Source organism: Salmo salar, chromosome 11, assembly GCF_965601325.2.
Source record: "Salmo salar chromosome 11, fSalSal1, whole genome shotgun sequence".
In the NCBI taxonomy this organism is placed as follows: Eukaryota; Metazoa; Chordata; class Actinopteri; order Salmoniformes; family Salmonidae; genus Salmo; species Salmo salar.
In genome coordinates, this window is record NC_138301.1 from 27,737,181 (window position 1) to 27,757,488 (window position 20,308).

General features: G+C 42.2%; 2 protein-coding genes across 4 annotated transcripts in view; both read left to right on the forward strand.

The window, feature by feature from the left end:
* Positions 1-454: 454 nt before the first annotated feature.
* Positions 455-7,767, forward strand: LOC100380819 (WEE1 homolog (S. pombe)). Of its 2 annotated transcripts, XM_014127162.1 has the most exons (10): positions 455-1,365; positions 1,687-1,904; positions 2,426-2,492; positions 4,659-4,831; positions 4,946-5,214; positions 5,305-5,394; positions 5,516-5,601; positions 5,690-5,860; positions 6,076-6,221; positions 6,456-7,767. In XM_014127162.1, exons 1-10 carry the CDS (start codon positions 898-900, stop codon positions 6,607-6,609), a joined length of 1,842 nt encoding a protein of 613 aa, XP_013982637.1. In that variant the 5' UTR covers positions 455-897; the 3' UTR covers positions 6,610-7,767. The 2 variants fall into 2 exon arrangements, with proteins under 2 accessions (XP_013982637.1, NP_001167412.1); NM_001173941.1 differs by having other exon boundaries at positions 482-1,365; positions 5,690-6,221; positions 6,456-7,763.
* Positions 7,768-8,122: 355 nt separating this feature from the next.
* Positions 8,123-20,308, forward strand: part of LOC106562355 (switch-associated protein 70) — a 32,161-nt gene continuing 19,975 nt past the window's right edge. The window contains exons 1-7 of one of the 2 annotated variants that reach the window (XM_014127182.3): positions 8,123-8,276; positions 9,820-9,960; positions 11,808-11,981; positions 12,123-12,350; positions 12,617-12,763; positions 14,113-14,221; positions 14,431-14,612. In XM_014127182.3, the coding sequence (XP_013982657.1) occupies positions 8,178-8,276; positions 9,820-9,960; positions 11,808-11,981; positions 12,123-12,350; positions 12,617-12,763; positions 14,113-14,221; positions 14,431-14,612 (1,080 nt within the window). In that variant the 5' untranslated portion in view covers positions 8,123-8,177. The remainder of the gene's footprint in view (positions 8,277-9,819; positions 9,961-11,807; positions 11,982-12,122; positions 12,351-12,616; positions 12,764-14,112; positions 14,222-14,430; positions 14,613-20,308) is intronic. The other variant, XM_014127183.2, reaches the window with a different exon arrangement.

The window sequence follows — 20,308 nt, forward strand, 5'->3', positions numbered from 1 at the left end:
TATTAAATTTATTTGTATGTGTAAGACCCAGTATTTGTTTAGAGCCATTTTAAGCACATGCTATAACACATATTTTACGTCATCAGCTCATACTATTATATGAGCAGTTGGACAATTCTTATCAATTTAAGATTTTTGGGAATATTGACTTTTTGTTAAATTCTTAATGATATACCAAGAAGCAATTTCATTAAGGATCGATGTCTCTTGTGAATGCTAGAAGATTAGCTGATAAGATCAAGGGCAATGAATTACTATACAGAACAATGGGGACTAATGTTGCCGACAAATTAATAAAACGCGTCAAAGGATAAAAAAGTTAAGATCCAAGGATTCAATTCTCGCCAAAGTGACGAGCATGTCAAAAATTAAATTAGTGACGTGAAACTTCGCTTCGAAGGATGTAACGCCCGCGTTTCAAACTTCAGGAATGTGTTCTCATTGGCTGAAGATTGGATGTTTTTTTTTTTAGATTGGAATAATTCTGCCAACGGTCGCGGGAAGCGGAGCAGTATTGGCAGAACAAATTGTGACAATATTTCGGGTAAACAAACAGTCGACTGGAGTATTTTCACAGCTAGACACAAGTACTAAATTCGTTTTTTTGTAGTAAATAAGCGCTCAGCATAATATTGTGTTTTCCGGTACGGTGTGCTCCTCATGGGACGAAGCTAACGCGTTACCTGCTACTGTAGCTAGCTAACCGTTTTAACGTATTTGCAAAGTTTAGTGAGCGAACGTTAGCTAATTTATTTAGGCACGTCATTTTGGATTACAAATTGACTCAAGATTGTATCGCCATGGGCACACATGTCAAGCTACTCGGGATAATTTGAAAACGATTTGGCTAGCTAGCCACATTTACGTTATAGCCAACTTTACTGCGCCTGGGAAGTGATGAGTTTCAGTTGCCGAATGTTCATCGGTACGTCCCCGAAAATGGGACCTATTCGACAGAGACTAGACTTCAACCAGAGTGACGGAGAGGACGATGGCAACAACAGCATTGGAGCCGAGTCGAGTCTCGCCGAAATGGACTCTCCAGTGCAATCGCCGAGACAGAACTCCTACTTAAACCAAGACGTCTGTAACAGCATCATGAAGACTGCTACCGCGGAGGATCGCGTTGAACATTGGGATGAGGAGGGATTTGGATGTCTTTTCCCCCTAAAATCACCAGGGACTGACTTGATGAAGGGGTCACTTTCTCCTAGAAAAGGGGCCCGGCCCTACTACAACAGCTCGTCCCCGGAATTTTCCTACAATCAGGAGGACGGGAGCTCTCCCATTCCCGGTTGTCCCGACACACCGCCCCATAAAACCTTCAGAAAACTCCGGCTATTTGATGTCCCCCACACACCTAAGGTTATCTACAGTAACATGTTATTTTTCTCAAATGATTCTACCAGAGCCACAATATAAGATCAAATTAACTTTTTAACATTTTCAGCCAGAGATAACCAGCCGCAGTGCAATATGACTGACTATTTCTGTCTTCAACATGTTTGAACATGAGAAGACTGAATAGTTTGATTATATTACCATTTGTTACAGGCAATGGGATAGTTGCGTTTACCCTGAATCATTGATCTCCTTGTGACTTGTTTTCCATATTTGTATTCATATGACCCTCACCAACCATACACGTTATTCTTATCTAATGCAATGTTTTGTTTTCTCTTTCAGAGTCTGTTGTCCAGAGCCAGGTCAGTGGCCACAGGATCCACCATCTGCCAGGTAGGAGTAGGTGTCAACATGAATGGGGACTCAACAGGAAGACCACACACAGACAGCAGGAGTACACAGGCACCCATGATCAACATCAATCCATTCACCCCTGACTCATTACTGATCCAGAGAGCAACGTTACAAAGGAACAACCGAAAGCGATCACAGAGGAATGAGTAAGAGAAGCACGTTATACTGATGTCATTATTTACCAGGTGTTAAATTGGGATTTTGTGGGTGTGGTGGGAGTGGGACTTCAGTTTCTACTGACCTCAAACAAACTCCATTTCCTCTTTATACTCTCCCATATCCAAAGGTAGTTGTGGAACTCTTGTCAGAACCATTTTATAAAACTCAAAAGTAGTTGCAGTTAGTGTTGTAAAGTAGATCAAATTTTACTACCTTGCCAAAACTCAAGTATCTTTTATGACTATACACAAAAAAGAAGCATGTTAGAATTGGGAGATTTGTATTTCTGTCAGTGGAAATGGAGCATGGCCTATTCTTAGTTGACAATAGATTCAGACATGCTTCTAGATCTAGAGTGTGCATTAAATCGGTTGACTATTGCATGCTTGTTGGCAGCAACCCAAAGCCACATGGTTACACTCAAAATGTGCACTTGTAGGGATTGTCTGCCCTCCAGTGGTTGGAATGCTATATAACACATTTTGTTTACTTTCCTTTGTCTCGAAAGCTCATGTGGAGAGGACATGGAAGCCAGTGATGCGGAGTGTGAAGAGGACATCCTTCCACCATCAAAGGTACATTTTTGTAATCACAAATATGTTTTACTTTTATAGTTGTTTATGGCAACTGCTTCGGCCTCCGACCGCAATGCACCACAGAGGGTAGTGCGTACGGCACAGTACATCACCGAGGCCAAGCTTCCTGCCATCCAGGACCTCTATACCAGGCGGTGTCAGAGAAAGGCCCTAAAAATTGTCAAAGACTCCAGACACCCTAGTCATAGACTGTACTCTCTGCTACTGCGCTGTACTGGCGTGCCAAGTCTAGGTCCAAGAGGCTTCTAAACAGCTTCTACCCCCAAGCCATAAGACTCCTGAACATCTAATCAAATGGCTACCCAGACTATTTGCATTGCCCCCCCCTCCCCCCTTTCTACGCTGCTGCTACTCTGTTAACCTCTTGGGGCTAGGTGGGACGCTAGCGTGCCACCTGTGGTGCACTCCATCAACAGCAGGTGCATTTCAAGAGCGGCAAATTTGAATCCAAATAAATGTCAAAATTCAAATTTTTCAAAAATACAACTATGTTACACCATTTGAAAGATAAACATCTCCTTAATCTAACCACGTTTTACGATTTCAAAAAGGTTTTACGGCGAAAGCATAAATTTAGAGTATGTTAGGACAGTACATTTACAAGAGTTGTGTGTAATGTTTTGTCAAGTCAAAGACAGGGTCACCAAAACCATAAAACCAGCTAAAATGATACACTAACCTTTTACAATCTCCATCAGATGACACTCCTAGGACATTATGTTAGACAATGCATGCATTTTTAGTTCTATCAAGTTCATATTTATATACAAAAACAGCGTTTTACTATGGCATTGATGTTGAGGAAATCGTTTCCCTCCAATAACCGGCAGTCAAGTCAGCGTCAGAAATTAAATAATTAAAATTAGAAAACATTGTTAAAATATTATATTGTCATTTAAAGAATTATAGATTTACATCTTTTGAACGCAATCAACTTGCCAGATTTAAAAATAACCTTACTGGGAAATCACACTTTGCAATAATCTGAGCACTGTGCCCAGAAAAATACGCGTTGCGATACAGACTAGACGTCATGTTGGGGAGATCTAAAATCGAAAATACTATGTAAATAATCCATTACCTTTGATTCTCTTCATCAGATGTCACTTCCAGGTATCACAGGTCCATAACGAATGTAGTTTTGTTCAAAAAAGCTCATCATTTATGTCCAAAAATCTCCGTCTCGTTAGCACATGATGTAAGCCAGCCGGACTTCTCGTCATGAACGAGGGGAAAAAATATATTTCCGTTCGTTCAAACATGTCAAACGTTGTATAGCATAAATCATTAGGGCCTTTTTTAACCAGAACATGAATAATATTCAAGGTGGACGAATGCATAGCCTTTTATAACGTATTGGAACGAGGGTACCCAACATGAAGTAGCGCGCCAGGTGTCTAATGGGACATCACCGTTCCATGGCTCTTGTTCGGTCAGATCTCCCTCCAGAAGACTCAAAACACTTTGTAAAGGCTGGTGACATCTAGTGGAAGCAATAGGAAGTGCCAAAATATTCCTAAACCCCTGTGTTTTTCAATGGGATAGCTTTAAAGTCAATACAACACATCAGGTATCCACTTCCTGTCAGAAAATGTCTCAGGGTTTTGCCTGCCAAATGAGTTCTGTTATACTCACAGACACCATTCAAACAGTTTTGGAAACTTTAGAGTGTTTTCTATCCATATATAATAAGTATATGCATATTCTAGTTACTGGGTAGGATTAGTAACCAGATTAAATCGGGTACATTTTTTTTATCCAGACGTGCAAATGCTGCCCCCTAGACCCAACAGGTTAATATCTTTGCCTAGTCACTTTAATAACTCTACCTAGATGTTAATATTACCTCGACACCAGTGCCCCCTGCACATTGACTCTGTACAGGTACCCCCTGTATATAGTCCCGCTATTGTTATTTTCTGCTACTCTTTAATTATTTGTTCATATCTCGCACTTTTTGGGGGGGTATTTTCTTAACTGCATTGTTGGGTAAAGGCTTGTAAGTAAGTGTTTCACTGTAAGGTCTACACCTGTTGTATTCGGCGCATGTGACAAATAAAATTAGGGTTTGGTTTATTACACACACACTGCTACACACACTGTACTTTAGATACGTTTCTAAGCAACTCTGTCCTTTTCTTGCAGAGAATGACTCTTCTGGATAGCAACATGATATCAAGATATGCCACAGAGTTTCATGAGCTGGAGAAGATAGGATCTGGGGAGTTTGGCTCTGTCTTCAAATGTGTGAAAAGACTCGATGGCTGCATCTATGCCATCAAACGCTCAAAGAAGCCCCTCGCTGGATCTGTAGACGAGTAAGAGAATCCCTTGGATTTTGAAAAGCTGACAATCCAAGTGTAAATTTAAACGACTCGTTGACCTTAATGCTATGCCATTTTTGTGCTAATATTGTGTTCTGTTTTCCTCAGACAGAATGCACTCCGGGAGGTGTATGCCCACGCGGTCTTGGGACAGCACCCCCATGTGGTGAGGTACTACTCTGCCTGGTCAGAGGACGACCACATGCTCATTCAGAATGAGTACTGTAACGGCGGCACACTGGCAGACGTGGTCACAGAGAACTACAGAACCATGCGCTTCTTCTCTGAGCTGGACCTCAAGGACCTTCTCCTTCAGGTGGCCCGTGGACTGAAGTATATTCACTCCACCTCTCTGGTTCACATGGACATCAAGCCAAGTAAGTAGCTACAGTTTTGCATACAGCTCAGCTATTGAAATCATTTACAATATTTATGATTTAACACTTGCCGTGCTTTACTTTTCTCAGGCAACATCTTCTTATCCCGGAGGACTGTGGTGTGTGTCGATCAATTTGATGATGATGAAGGACCAAATACAAATGTTGTTTACAAAATAGGTACTTCAACAAAAACAAAAAAAATAGAAAACATCATGCAAATGAAACAAGCTAATAATTGAGTGTAGTTGTCAACCAGGCAGCCGGATTCTGATGTTTTGTTTTTGTATTTTTCCCTCAGGTGATCTTGGCCATGTGACCAGAATGGACAATCCTCAAGTTGAAGAAGGGGACAGCAGGTACCTGGCCAATGAAGTCTTACAAGAGGTAATTGGATAACTCCTCCCCATACCACCTCATTTGTTAAATTATCCAAAATCATGTGATTTAACAACTGAACCAATGTGTTTTTCAGGACTACAGAAACCTCACCAGGGCAGATATTTTTGCCCTAGCACTGACTGTGATCAGTGCCTCAGGAGCTGAACCACTCCCAACTAATGGTGACAAGTGGCATGACATCAGACAAGGAAAACTACCTGCGATACCTCAAGTGCTCTCACAGGAATTCCCAAGTTTGCTGAAGGTATGACTAGCAATGACCAGGGTTGCTTTCCAAATGGTACACTTTCCCTACATAGTGCGCATATTTGACCTGAGCCCTGGTCGAAAGTAGTGCACTATAAAGGGTTTAGGGTGCCATGTTTGGTGCAGTGCTTCATTCTGTAATGGTGGTTTGTGTGCAGGACAGGCAGTAGTAATAATGTTTAATTAGTGGTATTAATGTACTGTGTGCTGCAGTTGATGATCCACCCTGACCCTGCCAGTAGGCCGTCTGCCTCTTCCCTCACTAAGCACCCCGTCCTCCTCACTGCCTCCCGCATGAGCGCTGACCAGCTTCGTGTGGAACTCAACGCAGAGAAGTTCAAAAATGCACTACTGCAGAAGTACGTACCCTCTTCACTCTTCATATGTCATGTCTCCAGGCTTTCCTTCCTTTTTCATTTATCATATCGTAAGTAGGACTGTTAGGGATAATACTACCATATAGTGTTTGTTTTGTGAATAAATTATGTGATGCTACCAACTCTTTAATGATTCAGGAATCCTTTTCAGATGTAATTACTATTTTCTTGGTAGTTATGAATGGCTTCTCTAACAATGTATTTGTCCTCGTGCAGGGAGCTGAAGAAGGCCCAGCAGGCAAAAGTAGCCGCAGAGGAGAAGGTTCTGATCTCTGATAGGGTCCTGACGCGCTCCACCCTCCAGTCCAGCAGGAGCTCCAGGCTCATCGGCAAGAAGATGAACCGCTCAGTCAGCCTGACCATCTACTGAGCTGGCTAACTGCCAACCCAAATGGGCATCAGACAGGGTCGTATTCACTAGACACGACATGGGGGAAAAAACAGGCCAAAACGGAGTGGGACTACCTGAAATTGTCCAATTAGAAATGCTTGTTTTTTGTTGCAAAACTTTTTCCTACTGTGTGCTCTAGTGAATATGACCCTGGTTGCACTCACCAGTGAACTGGGCAGGCCTCCCATTCCAGACATGGAGAGATGGGCTTCAGAGTGTCAAAACCGACTATGATAGTTCTTACTGTTTGGCACAAGGAAAGGGTTAGTAAGACAATGGACAAAAATTATTTGACTAAAGAGTGAAAGGGTTGTTACCTTCCCAAGCACTTGGCATGTTCTGGCAATTTGTGTTAAATAACAAAGCCGATTTTTGTTTTTAATGAAATGTGGGCGCATGCTAGAACATTCTGTTGCCAGTGTGAGGGTTTGGGATGGTGTAATACAAATTTGCACCGTAGTCTGTTATACCTGATGTCAGGTACTGGAACTGGACCATTGACTAGGAATGATACAATGAGCACTTTGAACTTGCCTTATGCAAACTGTTTTGCTCAGTTGGTAGAACATGGCGCTTGTAATGCCAGGGTTGTCGGTTCGATTCTCACGGGGGACCAATACGAAAAAAGGTATGAAAATGTATGCACTCACTACTGTAAGTCGCTCTGGATAAGAGCGTCTGCTAAATGTCCTAATGCATACTGCTGCTATATATGTTGGTTTGTCTTGAACTTTAGTGGAGTTCAGTGAATTTATAAATTCCATTCAGATGTTTAGAATAGTTTCAGTAATCAATCTCTTCTGTAAAACATGGTGTTTCAATGTGTTGCATCTGTAATACATTTCCTATCTGAAGTTCATTATGTACTGAGTTGTGTACACTGATTGTTTAAGATGTTTTACTCATGTTAATGTTTCATGATGAGTCATCCAATCTGTGTAATGGGTTGGTCAAAGTGGATCATTGTGTCAAGCCCCTGTCATTTATTTTATATATGACGCATGGAGCCACTGGACAATTGTTTTAGTAAAGTCAGTATTTTAGGCTTGGACTTAACTTCTGTTCAAAACCTATTTACCGCTATTGGTTTCATGTTACTTGTTCCAATTTTAATAAATTCACTCCCGATAATATGGATGCCTTGGAACTGTCATGTTTGTGGATGGATGTTGCTGTAAAGACCGTGTTATCTAATGAAGATAAATTAGAGATGGTGGTCTTTCAGATTATACAGACAAACTTTGTTTCATATAGTTTATTGGAAATTGATCGTCTGTACCACTATGCAACAGACTTGTTCATTGTTGGGACATGTTTTTATTAAGCTATTATTTGTTACCAATTGACCATTTACTCATCACAATTGAATACTGATGAAAGTTCAACATGCTTCACAACTATGCGCTATGTAGTGCTACCATACAGTGATTGGGTGAAACCGTCTCAGTTTCCTGCTGCGACACTCGATCACGTGACTGTCTTATGTGTCAGTGTCTGAAAAAAGTTGCAGTTTTACTTTGACATCGAGCGCACCAGGGACTACGAACATGGGACTACTACGGGATGAATTTCTGAAGTCGATATGGCACGCATTCACAGCCTTGGACGTGGATCAAAGTGGGAAAGTGTCCAAATCACAGCTTAAGGTAGGCTTTAAAGCGTAGTTAGTAGGCCTACAGTATTATTTCATAATGAAGTAAAATTAACGATTGTTTGCTTTTTGATAAATTAACCTAAATCTAAATTAATTCTAACCGTGGAATATTTTCTCGTGTTGCTGATCCGAATATCAGACCCAAACAAAAGTTCTGATCAGTTGGAGAAAAAAAAGATTTGACCATGTATAATTCACTATACACTATACTTTTATGTGTTGCTTCGCTTCCCTCACATTAGGGAATTTTGTGTCAACTGCCAAGTGATAATTCAGTCGGCAACATCGACAGCAAAGTAAAGACAAACTTCTGCTGTCCCTCAACTCACAGGCTACTCAGTTTCTGCTTATATCAGTAGTATTTTCTCTTACTCATGTCTATGTCTAGCCTTTTCTCACAAAAACAGGAATAACAATGGTTCTATGGAAATAGCCTTTGTTGATTGACAGATACCCATGAATGTGGGACATGCATGCCTTGATGATAATCTTGCTTTACACGCGATATTCGGTCATTTGGACAGAATCTACAGTAAGAGTGTTGAGATTGTAAAAGGCAAGGGGCACTGCTTTGGAAGGCTAGGTCTTGTTTTCCTGTCTGGGTCTGTCTGTCTGCCTGGTGGTCTGTGTACCAGCCAGGCTCTGATGAAGACACTCCACTAAACATTTACCGACCTCAACGTCTTTTGGACGTATTTTTTTGGACCGTTTTTTTGGTGCTGTCTGGACTGACTGTATTTATTTGTGTGTGTTTTTTGGTGCAGTCCATACCGGTCTTGATTTCAACATCCAAGGACGTTGATTTTTGGTCCGGACTATACAACATCTGAACCAATCATAGACGTATATACATACTTTAGACATCCATAAAATAAGCATTTTCGATATCTGGAAATGTAGTCTTTTCACCTTTCATTTAGCACCCAAATTCCACCTGAGCTATTACAACACTGCATAGTGAACATCCTGACTGGCTGGGAAATGTTGTCAACCATCCATTATTATTTTTCAGACAGTCCAGTCTGTTCCGTTTGTCTAGATTATAGATGTTCATGAGTGGCTTGTTTATAAATATCATAAGATTTATTTTGATATATTTACTTCACTCTACATCTCAACAGGGACCTTTTCAACACACTATTTAAAAATGTTTCCAGGAAGGATCAGAACTAATGCTTGGGCAGTGATGCTTGAACTGACAGCAACACATGTTTAGTCATGCATGTCAATGTGATTTTAGACTAAACAGAGGTCCTTTTGAAAAATCACCATGTAATTGTGTTAATGGGAGCATGATGCCCACTTGTATGAGGAATCTTTTTGATATCCCTTGGCCCCCCAATATTACTGTAGCATCATCTCTCTACTATGCCCAGTGAATACCAACAGTATGACAGTAACCTCACCCCCAGACTCATTGTGCATAGCCTGTATAAAATGCTTCTGAGCATTGGGGGGAAATATCTGGTGAATGATATTACTATGACAGCAACGGTTTCCCTGACTGCATGACTGATCTGAATGTGGCTCTACAGGTGCTCTCTCATAACCTGTGCACCGTGATGAAGGTACCCCATGACCCGGTGGCACTGGAGGAGCATTTTAAGGATGACGATGAGGGCCCTGTGTCCAACCAGGGCTACATGCCCTACCTCAATAGATTCATACTGGACAAGGTGAGCAGTAAGAGCACCTAGCCTGGTCCTAGATTTGTTTGTGCTCTTTCCAACTCCATTGCTCATTGTCATGCCAAGTGGCGCAGCAGTCTAAGTGGGCTCCTGAGTGGCGCAGCGGTCTAAGGCACTGCATCTCAGTGCTAGAGGCGTCACTACAGACCCTGGTTCGATCCCAGGCTGTATCACAACCGGGGAGAGTTTGGCTGAGATAGGCCGTCATTGTAAAATAAGAATTTGTTCTTAAATAAATAAAATTAATTTAAGTGACAAGGAGTTGGCAGACTTCAAATCAAAGTTTATCTGATCACAGTTTGGCAGATGTTATAGCAGGTGCAGCTACTAGCTCCTAACAATGCAGTAAAATGTCAAACCGACATTGCAGTCAGGTGTTGCTGAGCACCTGCATTATCCTGTCTCCTCACCTCAGTGGGTCTGTTAGTGGAGGGCTACGTTTGGTGATTTCATCAGGGTGTTGGGTCCATAGAAATAGAACCACTAGAATGGCATCTAGGTCGACAGATCCCTGAGTATGAGGTGTAACTTTGGAGTGCCGTATCCCCATAGTGGATGATAAGACTTAATGGGAAGTGTTTTATGGGTGCCTTTAGAAAAATTGTTTAAATCAATGTTTTTCTGTATATAATTTTCCTTGCTCATAATATGATGAGCGTTATTGCTATTTTCAGTATTTATCTTAGTTTTTAAGATATGCATGTCACCCATATTATGCATGTCACCTGTATTAAAATGTATTGGTTTTTGAGAAATAAATGGAGCAAGCAGGATTTGTTTGACCTTGAACAAGGCTGCCATTGTTCTGGTATGTCTACTGTGTGAGTGGCAGAATCTTTCTGTTTCACAGCCATCAAGGAGGTGTGAGACCCACCATTGTGAGTTATCGAAAGAAAAAACCATGTGTGCTGAAAATTACTGCAATGAGTAAAAGAAAATATAGCCTTCGTTTCAAAACAAACGTCCATTCAGCTTACATCAGCTACTCCCATTTCCTCCTGTGTCATACATTGCATTTAGAAGTGAAGGGTTAATACGCACACTACTGTAGATCTATTCCAGAACATGATGATTGCATGATGCAGAGTCTTTGGTTTTCGCTGAGTCTGTTTTCTAGAAAAGCTTCACAATCTGATTGGTAAACACCTTGTTGTTACACGTATTGCAGGGGTTCTCAAACTTTTTGGGGCTTGGGAGCCTTTTTGTGATAGCAAATTTATAGAGACCGACTCATAATCAGAACACGACTCGAGTGAGATAAAAAAATAGCATACAAGGAGTTTTATTATGACTTCGGCAGTGCATGGGAAGGAAGATTTTAAAGGCCCATCTATTGGCATCGGAGAGATAATAATTACTCATGTCCTTTTTAATATTCAAGCAGTCAGCCATTGGTAATGAATGCACTGACTTTGTAAACACCAGTGATAAAGCAAGAAGTGATCTTCAAAGTTTTTGTCCTCAGTTCTCTAGTTGGCAGACCATCAGATGTAGCCCACATCTGTAGACTTGCAAGGCTTGCCAACTGTTTCCATAGCAATAACACTAACACTGATGTCAATTAGTAAACTGCTTTAGTCCTAGCGCTATTTGTACTTGGGGACTATTTCCTTGCCTTTCTCCTCCGGAATCTGACTTGAATTGAAATGAAGAGACGAAGAACATTATGTTTGTACTTCACATCCTGTGGGCTAAAACGTAGGGCAGAGAAATATTAGGCTACTACTGACCCTTTCTAATCTTATTGCCCTTACTTACAGTATGTTGACTAAAAATAGGGGAAGTTGTTTTGTTCTGTTTTGCGTAAATGTTGGCTTTGTTTATGTTAATTACAGGTTAGGGATAACTTTGACATACTGGAGTTCAACAATGTGTGCTGGACACTGTGTTTCAAGAAAAACATCAACATGAGCCATCTTCTCATCTCCAATGATGACGCCTTCAAGGTCTGGTGCATCTTCAACTTCCTGTCTGAAGACAGGTACCCACTGGTCATCATCACAGAGGAAGTGAGAGACAAGACAACACCTCTAATACACATACATATCTTATTTGTTCAGCAGTAATTATGCTCTTCCAGTTAAAATAATTCCCATTCATACCACAGGACTGACTCGCTGTGTCCTTCCCTCCTCTCCTCCCCCCTCCAGATTGAGTACTTCCTGCGGAAGCTGATGGAGGCCATGGGAGGCATTTGGAATCAGGAGAGGTTTGATGATTACAAGCTCATGTTGAACAGGAAGCAGCAATGCCTGAGTGCCTGGGAGCTGATAGAGCTGGTTGGCATGGGCCACTTCAGTAAGGGCATGAACCGCCAGACCCTGTCCATGGGCATCTCTGAGGTCTTCCAGGAGCTCATACTGGATGTTCTCAGACAGGTTCGCCTGCGGTACCCTCTCTCACTACACTTTATGCATCCCAAATAGGACCATATTCCCTATGTAGTGCAATACTTTTAACCAGAACCCATAGGGCTCTGTTCAAAAGTACTGCACTACATAGGGAATAGGGTGCTATTTGGGACACAGTGACTGTCTACTCTACACTGACCTCTTTCAGACCTCTGCTGGGGGTAACAAGAAAATAGATATAGATAAGATATTACAATCTTGAGTGTGATAGATTCATGTATTTTTTCCTGAAGGGCTACATGATGAAAAAAGGCCACAAAAGGAAAAATTGGACAGAGCGCTGGTTTGTGCTTGGACCAAACTCTATGTCATACTATGTGAGTGAGGACCTCACTGACAAGAAGGGAGACATTTTGCTGGACCGCAACTGTTGTGTGGAGGTAATAACAATGTATTATTCCATTGGTCACTCTTAATGCTATCATTTAACTCCTAAATAAATTGTGTGGAGCGTTGGAATGCATGCTAGCCCACCTTTGTTAACCAGCTTCCTTTGGCATTGTTAACCCATAGCCTACGATTTCCGCGGCCCCACGTAAATGTAATTAACATAATAAAACAATCCCCATCAAAATCTATCTGTTTAAGTTAGAGATATGTTTTTTTGCATGGGCTGTGTCTCAATCCACCGACATTTCCCTTCCGTATCTCAGGGCTAGAGTGGTGTTTGTCAGACCATGAAACATCCCGAAAAAACTGTATTTTCACGAAAACGTCTGTAGCGTCCGCATTCCACTGATTTCAAAACTCGTTCCTCAAGAAAGTGGAGAGTAACACCTTTGCATTTCTACTACTACATGATATAAAGCTGTGTTAGAAAGGATTACCTACACATTCTGACCAGCTCATGTTATAGACAGAATCATGCTACATGGCAGACCAATCCGAACTCATCTCTCGGCATGTCCAGCCCATCCATTATCTCAGCCAATCATGGCTAGCGGGAACGTTCCTGTCTTTTTCGGTGGCTAAACCAACTAGGCTCGTAATTTAACAATTCTTTTAGTATTTACAGATGGCGTACAAGCTTGTAAATGTTTGTTTAGTTTTTTATTATTATAATTTTTTTACCCCTTTTTTCTACCCAATTTTGTGGTAATTTTGTGGTAGTTACAGTCTTATCTCATCGCTGCAACTCCTGTACGGACTCGGGAGAGGCGAAGGTCGAGAGCCGTGCGTCCTGCGAAACACAACCCAACCAAGCCGCACTGCTTCTTGACACAATGCCCGCTTAACCCGGAAGCCAGCCACATCAATGTGTCGAAGGAAACACCGCACACCTGGCGACCGTGTCAGCGTGCACTGTGCCTGGCCCGCCACAGGAGTCGCTAGTGCGCGATTGGACAAAGATACCCCTGCCGGCCAAACCCTCCCCTAACCCGGACGACGCTGGGCCAATTGTGCACCGCCCCATTGGTCTCCCGGTCACGGCCGGCTGCGACAGAGACTGGACTCATACCCAGAATCTCAAGTGGCACACTCGGGAGGCCCACAAGTTTGTTATTAAGGCACATGAAAGTTCCCATGTTCCAGAAGGCATTTCTGACAAAAAAATGCATTTTAATAAAAAATACGTTCATATGGCTCTCCTGTGAAGTAGTGACACGCAACATACGCCTAGTTTCCTGAAATGAGTCACAAATTCAATGTTTCATCAAACTCTAGAGGGTTAATGGGGTCAACACAAGGAAGTGTGCAGTGAGTGTGTGACGTCTTGTTCTCTCTGCAGTCTCTACCAGACAAGGAGGGGAAGAAATGCCTCTTTATAGTCAAGTGCAGCGACAAAAGCTTTGAGATCAGCGCATCGGATAAGAAGAGGAAACAAGAATGGATTCAAGGTAAAGTGACCAATTCCTCACCACCATCTTAACATATTATGTAAACAGCACAGCTTTTTTCTCACCACATTAGGGTTTATTTCAAATCTCAGAGGAACTTACACTCACACCACTCTGGCCCAGCTGTGTGTTTATCAGGATGTGAGAGCGCTGCATTAGATAAAGCAGCCAGCCTTTCTTTATCTGACTCTCCTCCCCTCCCCTCCCAGCCATCCAAACATGCATCCAGCTGCTGAGGTTGGGACTGCCCTCTCCGCACCGTGAGGCCAGGCTACGGCGCAGGGAGCTCAGGCAGAAACAGCAGGCCGAGCAGGGGGAGCTGGAGGAGAGGATGAGGCTGCTACAGATAGCCAATGAAAACAAGCATAGACAGCTGGAGTCCATGACGAAGGTAGTGTCTCTCTCTCTCTCTCTCTCTCTGTCTCTCTGTCTCTCTGTCTCTGTCTTTCTCTCTCTGTCTCTCTCTGTCTCTCTCTGTCTCTCTGTGTGTGTGTGTTTTGCTCCCTCTGTCCCTCTCCTCTCTCTGTCAATTCAATTCAAAGGGCTTTATTGGCATGGGAACCATATGTTTACATTGCCAAAGCAAGTGAAATAGATAATAAACAAAAGTGAAATAAAAAATCTGAAATTAACAGTAAAATAATAGAGACATTTGTGCAATGTGCAGATAGTTGAAATACAAAAGGGAAAATAAATATGGGTTGTATTTACATTGTTTTTTGTGCTTCACATGTCCTTTTCTTGTGGCAACAGGTCACAAATATTGCTGCTGTGATGGCACACCGTGGTATTTCACCTAATAGATATGGGAGTCGATCAAAAAACATTTTGTTTTCAAATTCTTTGTGGGTCTGTGTAATCTGAGGGAAATATGTGTATCTTATATGGTCATACATTTGGCTGGAGGTTAGAAAGTGCAGCTCACATTCCATCTCTTTTTGTGGGCAGTGTGCACATAGCCTTTCTTCTCTCGAGAGCCAGGTCTGCCTATGGTGGCCTCTCAATAGCAAGGCTATGCCCACTGAGTCGGAAGTCAAAGCTTTCCTTAGAGCATGTGGGCTGAGCAAACATTTAACAGAGAACACACCAAAAAAATCTATCAATTATTTGTACTTTGAGGCACTTTTAAACACAGGGGCACCTCAGGGGTGCGTGCTCAGTCCCCTCCTGTACTCCCTGTTCGCTCATGACTGCATGGCCAGACTCCAACACCATCATTAAGTTTGCCGATGTCACCGTGGTCTGGTATTCTGCTTTGTTTTTTGGTTAGTTCTTTTCAATGTGTCAAGTATATTTTTGTTTTCTCTAATTGTGTTTCTGTCCTGAGGCTCCGTGGGGTCTTTTGGGTTTGTGAACAGAGCCCCAGGACCAGCTTGCTGAGGGAACTAGGGATGGGAATTTGACCTTCTGTTTGAGTACCCTCATGATTTTTTTCTGGAGTACTCAAAATAAAATAAGCTATTTTTAGAACAAGGGCGGCACTAGAAAAAATATGTGCGTATTTATCTACACTATATGCCAACAGTGAGCAACAATGCCTAATTTATCAGAATGTTACAGATAACGAATCCTAATTGCTAAATTGCCTTTAATGTATTCAGTCAATAAAAAAACAGGTGCCGTTTAAGATTAATTTATTGACACTGTAATAACAACTGGTTATATTATATCGTCGAAGACATTCTTCAAAAAGGTAGTCTATGGCTGTGCAATGGCATATCCTTATTTATTTAATTTAGCAGACAACATGCTCATTTTTCCTAAGCCCTTATTACACTCGACACCTATTTTATAGTAAAAAAACATGATGTAATATAACAGAATAAAAGATAACAGAATAGTGCGAAGTGATTCGCATCTCAGGTCTGGAACAGTTGTTCTCAAAGAGTGATCATTTGAAACAGGGCTCAATTTGGCAAGTTGAAAGACACATTTTTCAAGGATACAAACCAAAATCTTTTCAATACACAGACATTCGATTTAGTTTATTATGTGAGTTCCTTAGAATTTTCCAAATGGATGAACAACTCTACATGGTGAGGAATTATGGCCAGGACATGTGTTTAGTGAGTAGGCCTAGGCTCAATGATTCTGATGGAAATACGCTCTTTGTCTTTATCAAGCAAAAGTTTCAGCATATTTTCAGTGTGGAACCTGTCTATGTTTAGGGGGGGTAGTAGCCTAGGCTAACAAATTCTAAATGCTAGCAGTGCATAACCCTAACCTTAAATGATGACCAAATGGGCCTCCCGAGTGGTGCAGCGGGCTGAGGCACTGCATCGCAGTGCTAGAGGTGTCACTACAGATCCGGGTTCGAGCCCACGCTGTGTCGCAGCCAGCCGTGACCGGGAGACCCATGAGGCGTGTCATGGAGTATTTCTGATTCAAAGGAAAGAGACTTTTAGATATATTAAAAACAAACACATGTGATTATTAATTATTGCAACAATGGAGCTGGTCAATAACCACCCTTAAGTTACACGCTACCCAAACCGGATGCGTCGCGTGCGTGAGCGTTGCAAAATAAATTTACGCATACATGTTATTCCATCATTGCACCCACACTGCTCGCACGCACCAACGAGCATCTGCATTGCCAAGCTCTAAAATGGAAGTTGCTTCTGTTTGTGACGCTGAACCCGATGCAAGTCCTGCCTCTCCCATCTCCTCATTGGCTTTTAGAAGCATATACCCATCTCCTCATTGGTTATACCCACGTGGTTGATTGAAAGATTTACTGAGGTCGGTCGGTCGGTTGTGCTAATGCACATTATTATGAAAGTTAGATGACAATCGCCATTTAAAGTCGGTTGACTATTTTATGTGTGGATTAATTGTCGGAGTAGAGGACCTGGTGCATTTCAGGTAAAATAACAACTCAACATTTATATCCCAGGACAAATTAGCTAGCAACAGCAAGCCAACTAAATAGGACAAATTAGCTAGAAACTGCAAGCTATTTAGCTAAATTGCCATAAATGTTTAATGCTTTTCGACCTGTCTCCAAATTAGCATAATTGGTTTATAGTTTGTTTTGATATTTCAACCTGTGTGTCGTGATCGCGTTTGGTGTGGGGGGACAAAATCAATTTGCGGACGCACGCGCTGGTCCGGTTTTGGCATGGTGTTAAGTGATTGCTGAGAGCCCAACGAACAGATTTGGGTTATAGCTCTTTATAGCAAAGTACATCCTCCTGAATGTTCATTACAAACAACAGATGTGTAGAATTATACGAAGGTACATTGTGCTATCAAGCAACAGACAGCAAGATTTACATTGCGACAGGTTTCTGTCTCTAGGTCATTTACTACTTGTTTATACAGAAATACTAATGCAACATAGGACACTAGGTCCTTCCCTCAAATTATGAAGTCCAGTTCATCTGCGATGTGGGAGAAATAAACTGGAGGGAGGGTTTGCCTGTCCCTGGCAGACAGGCCAACATTTCACACAGGCACTAATCATGGAATGCAGTCTTTAGGTTTTATCACCAAGGCATCGTAAATCAACTGTCAGCGTTAAGCCTCAGAGGCTCCTCTCAGAAGAACAGACAGAGTGTGAAAGTACTAATATAAGAATACATTCTAATATAGAGCAATGTGAATAACATAAAGTTGTAATTTCCACCACTGGCAGCGCACAATTGGCCCAGCGTTGTCCTGGTTAGAGGAGGGTTTGGCTGGCCGGGATGTCCTTGTCCCATTGCGCTCTAGCGACTCCTGTGGCATGCCGGGCGCATGCACGTGTTTCCTCTGACATATTGGTGCGGCTGGCTTCTGGGTTAAGCGAGCAGTGTGTCAGTGACTCAATTATTCCAAAACTGCAGCTCATTGTTGGAACACATATTTTCCTACTTCAGTCAACCAGTCCATTTAGAATTTGTGGGACAAGGAGGGCAAAGGGAATTTCGGGAGCAGAACAGTGCAATGCTTGGTTTGGTTTGGTTTATTTTTAATTGTGTCCTGCAAATGCACATGTACAAATGGAACACTAGAGTCAAGGCAAATTAACATTGTCTTTTTTGACCAAATAGTTTTACAGAATTGGAAAAAATTTGATCTCTGGTTAAAGATAAATTATTGATGTCAGTTCAAATACTCAAGTACTTTATTTCTCATAAGAAGAGGGGACTCTTCTCTAGGTTCATCTCTCTGTAGATGATGGCTTTGTTATGGAAGGTTTGTGAATCGTTTCCTTTTAGGTGGTGCTAGAATTTAACGGCTCTTTTCTGGATCTTGTTAATTAGCAGGTATTGTCTTAATTCTGCTCTGCATGCGTTATTTAGTGTTCGAATTTGTACATTTGGTGTTTTTCCCATTTTGTGAATTATTGGTTGGTGAGCGGACCCCAGACCTCACAACCATAAAGGACAATGGGTTCTATAACTGATTCAAGTATTTTTCGCTAGATCCTAATTGGGATAATTAATTTTATGTTCCTTTTAAAGGCCCTTCTTGCCTTGTCTTTCAGATCGTTCACAGCTTTGTGGACGTTACCTGTGGTGCTGATGTTTAGCCCGAGGTAGGTATAGTTTGTGTGCTCTAGGGCAATGGTGTCTAAATGGAATTTGTTTTTGTGATTCACGCAACTGGACCATTTTTGGAACACCATTATTTTTGTCATAATGAGATTCACTGTCAGGGCCCAGGTCTGACAGAATCTGTGCAGAAGATCTATGTGCTGCTGTAGGCCCTCTTTGGTTGTGGACAGAAGCACCAGATCATCAGTAGACATTTGACTGAAATTCTAGTAGGTGAGGTTGGGTGCTGAAGAATGTTCTTGTGCCCTCGACAATTCAAATTGTTCAAATCAAATTGTATTGGTCACATACACATGGTTAGCAGATGTTAATGCGAGTGTAGCGCAATGCTTGTGCTTCTAGTTCCGGCTATGCAGTAATATCTAACAAGTAATCTAACAATTTCACAACAACTACCTTTTACACACAAGTGTAAAGGAATGAATAAGAATATGTACATATAAATATATGGATGAGCGATGGCCGAGCGGCATAGGCAAGATGCAGTAGATGGTATCGAGTACAGTATATAGATATGAGATGAGGAATGTAGGGTATATAAATATTATATAAAGTGGCATTGTTTAAAGTGACTAGTGATACATTTATTATATCAAATTTTGTATTATTAAAGTGGCTAGAGATTTGAGTCAGTATGTTGGCAGCAGCCACTCAGTGTTAGTGATGGCTATTTAACAGTCTGATGGCCTTGAGATAGAAGCTGTCTCCCGGTCCCAGCTTTGATGCACCTGTACTGACCTCGCCTTCTGGATGATAGCGGGGTGAACAGGCAGTGGCTCGGGCGGTTGTTGTCCTTGATGATCTTTTTGGCCTTCTGTGACATCGGGTGGTGTAGGTGTCCTGGAGGGCAGGTAGTTTGCCCCCGGTGGTGCGTTGTGCAGACCTCACTACCCTCTGGAGAGCCTTACGGTTGTGAGCTGAGCAGTTTGCGTACCAGGCAGTGATACAGCCCGACAGGATGCTCTCGATTGTGCATCTGTAAAAGTTTGTGAGTGTTTTTGGTGACAAGCCAAATTTCTTCAGCCTCCTGTGGTTGAAGAGGCACTGTTGCCCCTTCTTCACCACGCTGTCTGTATGGGTGGACCATTTCAGTTTGTCCGTGATGTGTACGCCGAGGAACTTAAAACTTTCCACCTTCTCCACTACTGTCCCGTCGATGTGGATAGGGGGGTGCTCTCTCTGCTGTTTCCTGTCCACGATCATCTCCTTTGTTTTGTTGACGTTGAGTGTGAGGTTTTTTCCTGACACCACACTCCGAGATGGCCCTCACCTCCTCCCTGTAGGCCGTCTCGTTGTTATTGGCAATCAAGCCTACCACTGTAGTGTCGTCTGCAAACTTGATGATTGAGTTGGAGGCGTGCATGTCCACACAGTCATGGGTGAACAGGAAGTACAGGAGAGGGCTGAGAACGCACCCTTGTGGGGCCCCAGTGTTGAGGATCAGCGGGTGGAGATGTTGTTTCCTACCCTCACGACCTGCGGGCGTCCCGTCAGAAAGTCCAGGACTCAGTTGCACAGGGCGGGGTTGAGACCCAGGGTCTCGAGC

What these genes read in the sequence shown, in the direction of transcription:
- LOC100380819 (XM_014127162.1), top strand. Translation starts at nt 898, where the DNA reads ATGAGTTTCAGTTGCCGAATGTTCATCGGTACGTCCCCGAAAATGGGA. An exon ending in CTCGCTGGATCTGTAGACGA is followed by an intron (nt 4,832 to 4,945) that starts GTAAGAGAATCC and finishes TGTTTTCCTCAG; the next exon opens with ACAGAATGCACTCCGGGAGG. An exon ending in AAATGTTGTTTACAAAATAG is followed by an intron (nt 5,395 to 5,515) that starts GTACTTCAACAA and finishes TTTTTCCCTCAG; the next exon opens with GTGATCTTGGCCATGTGACC.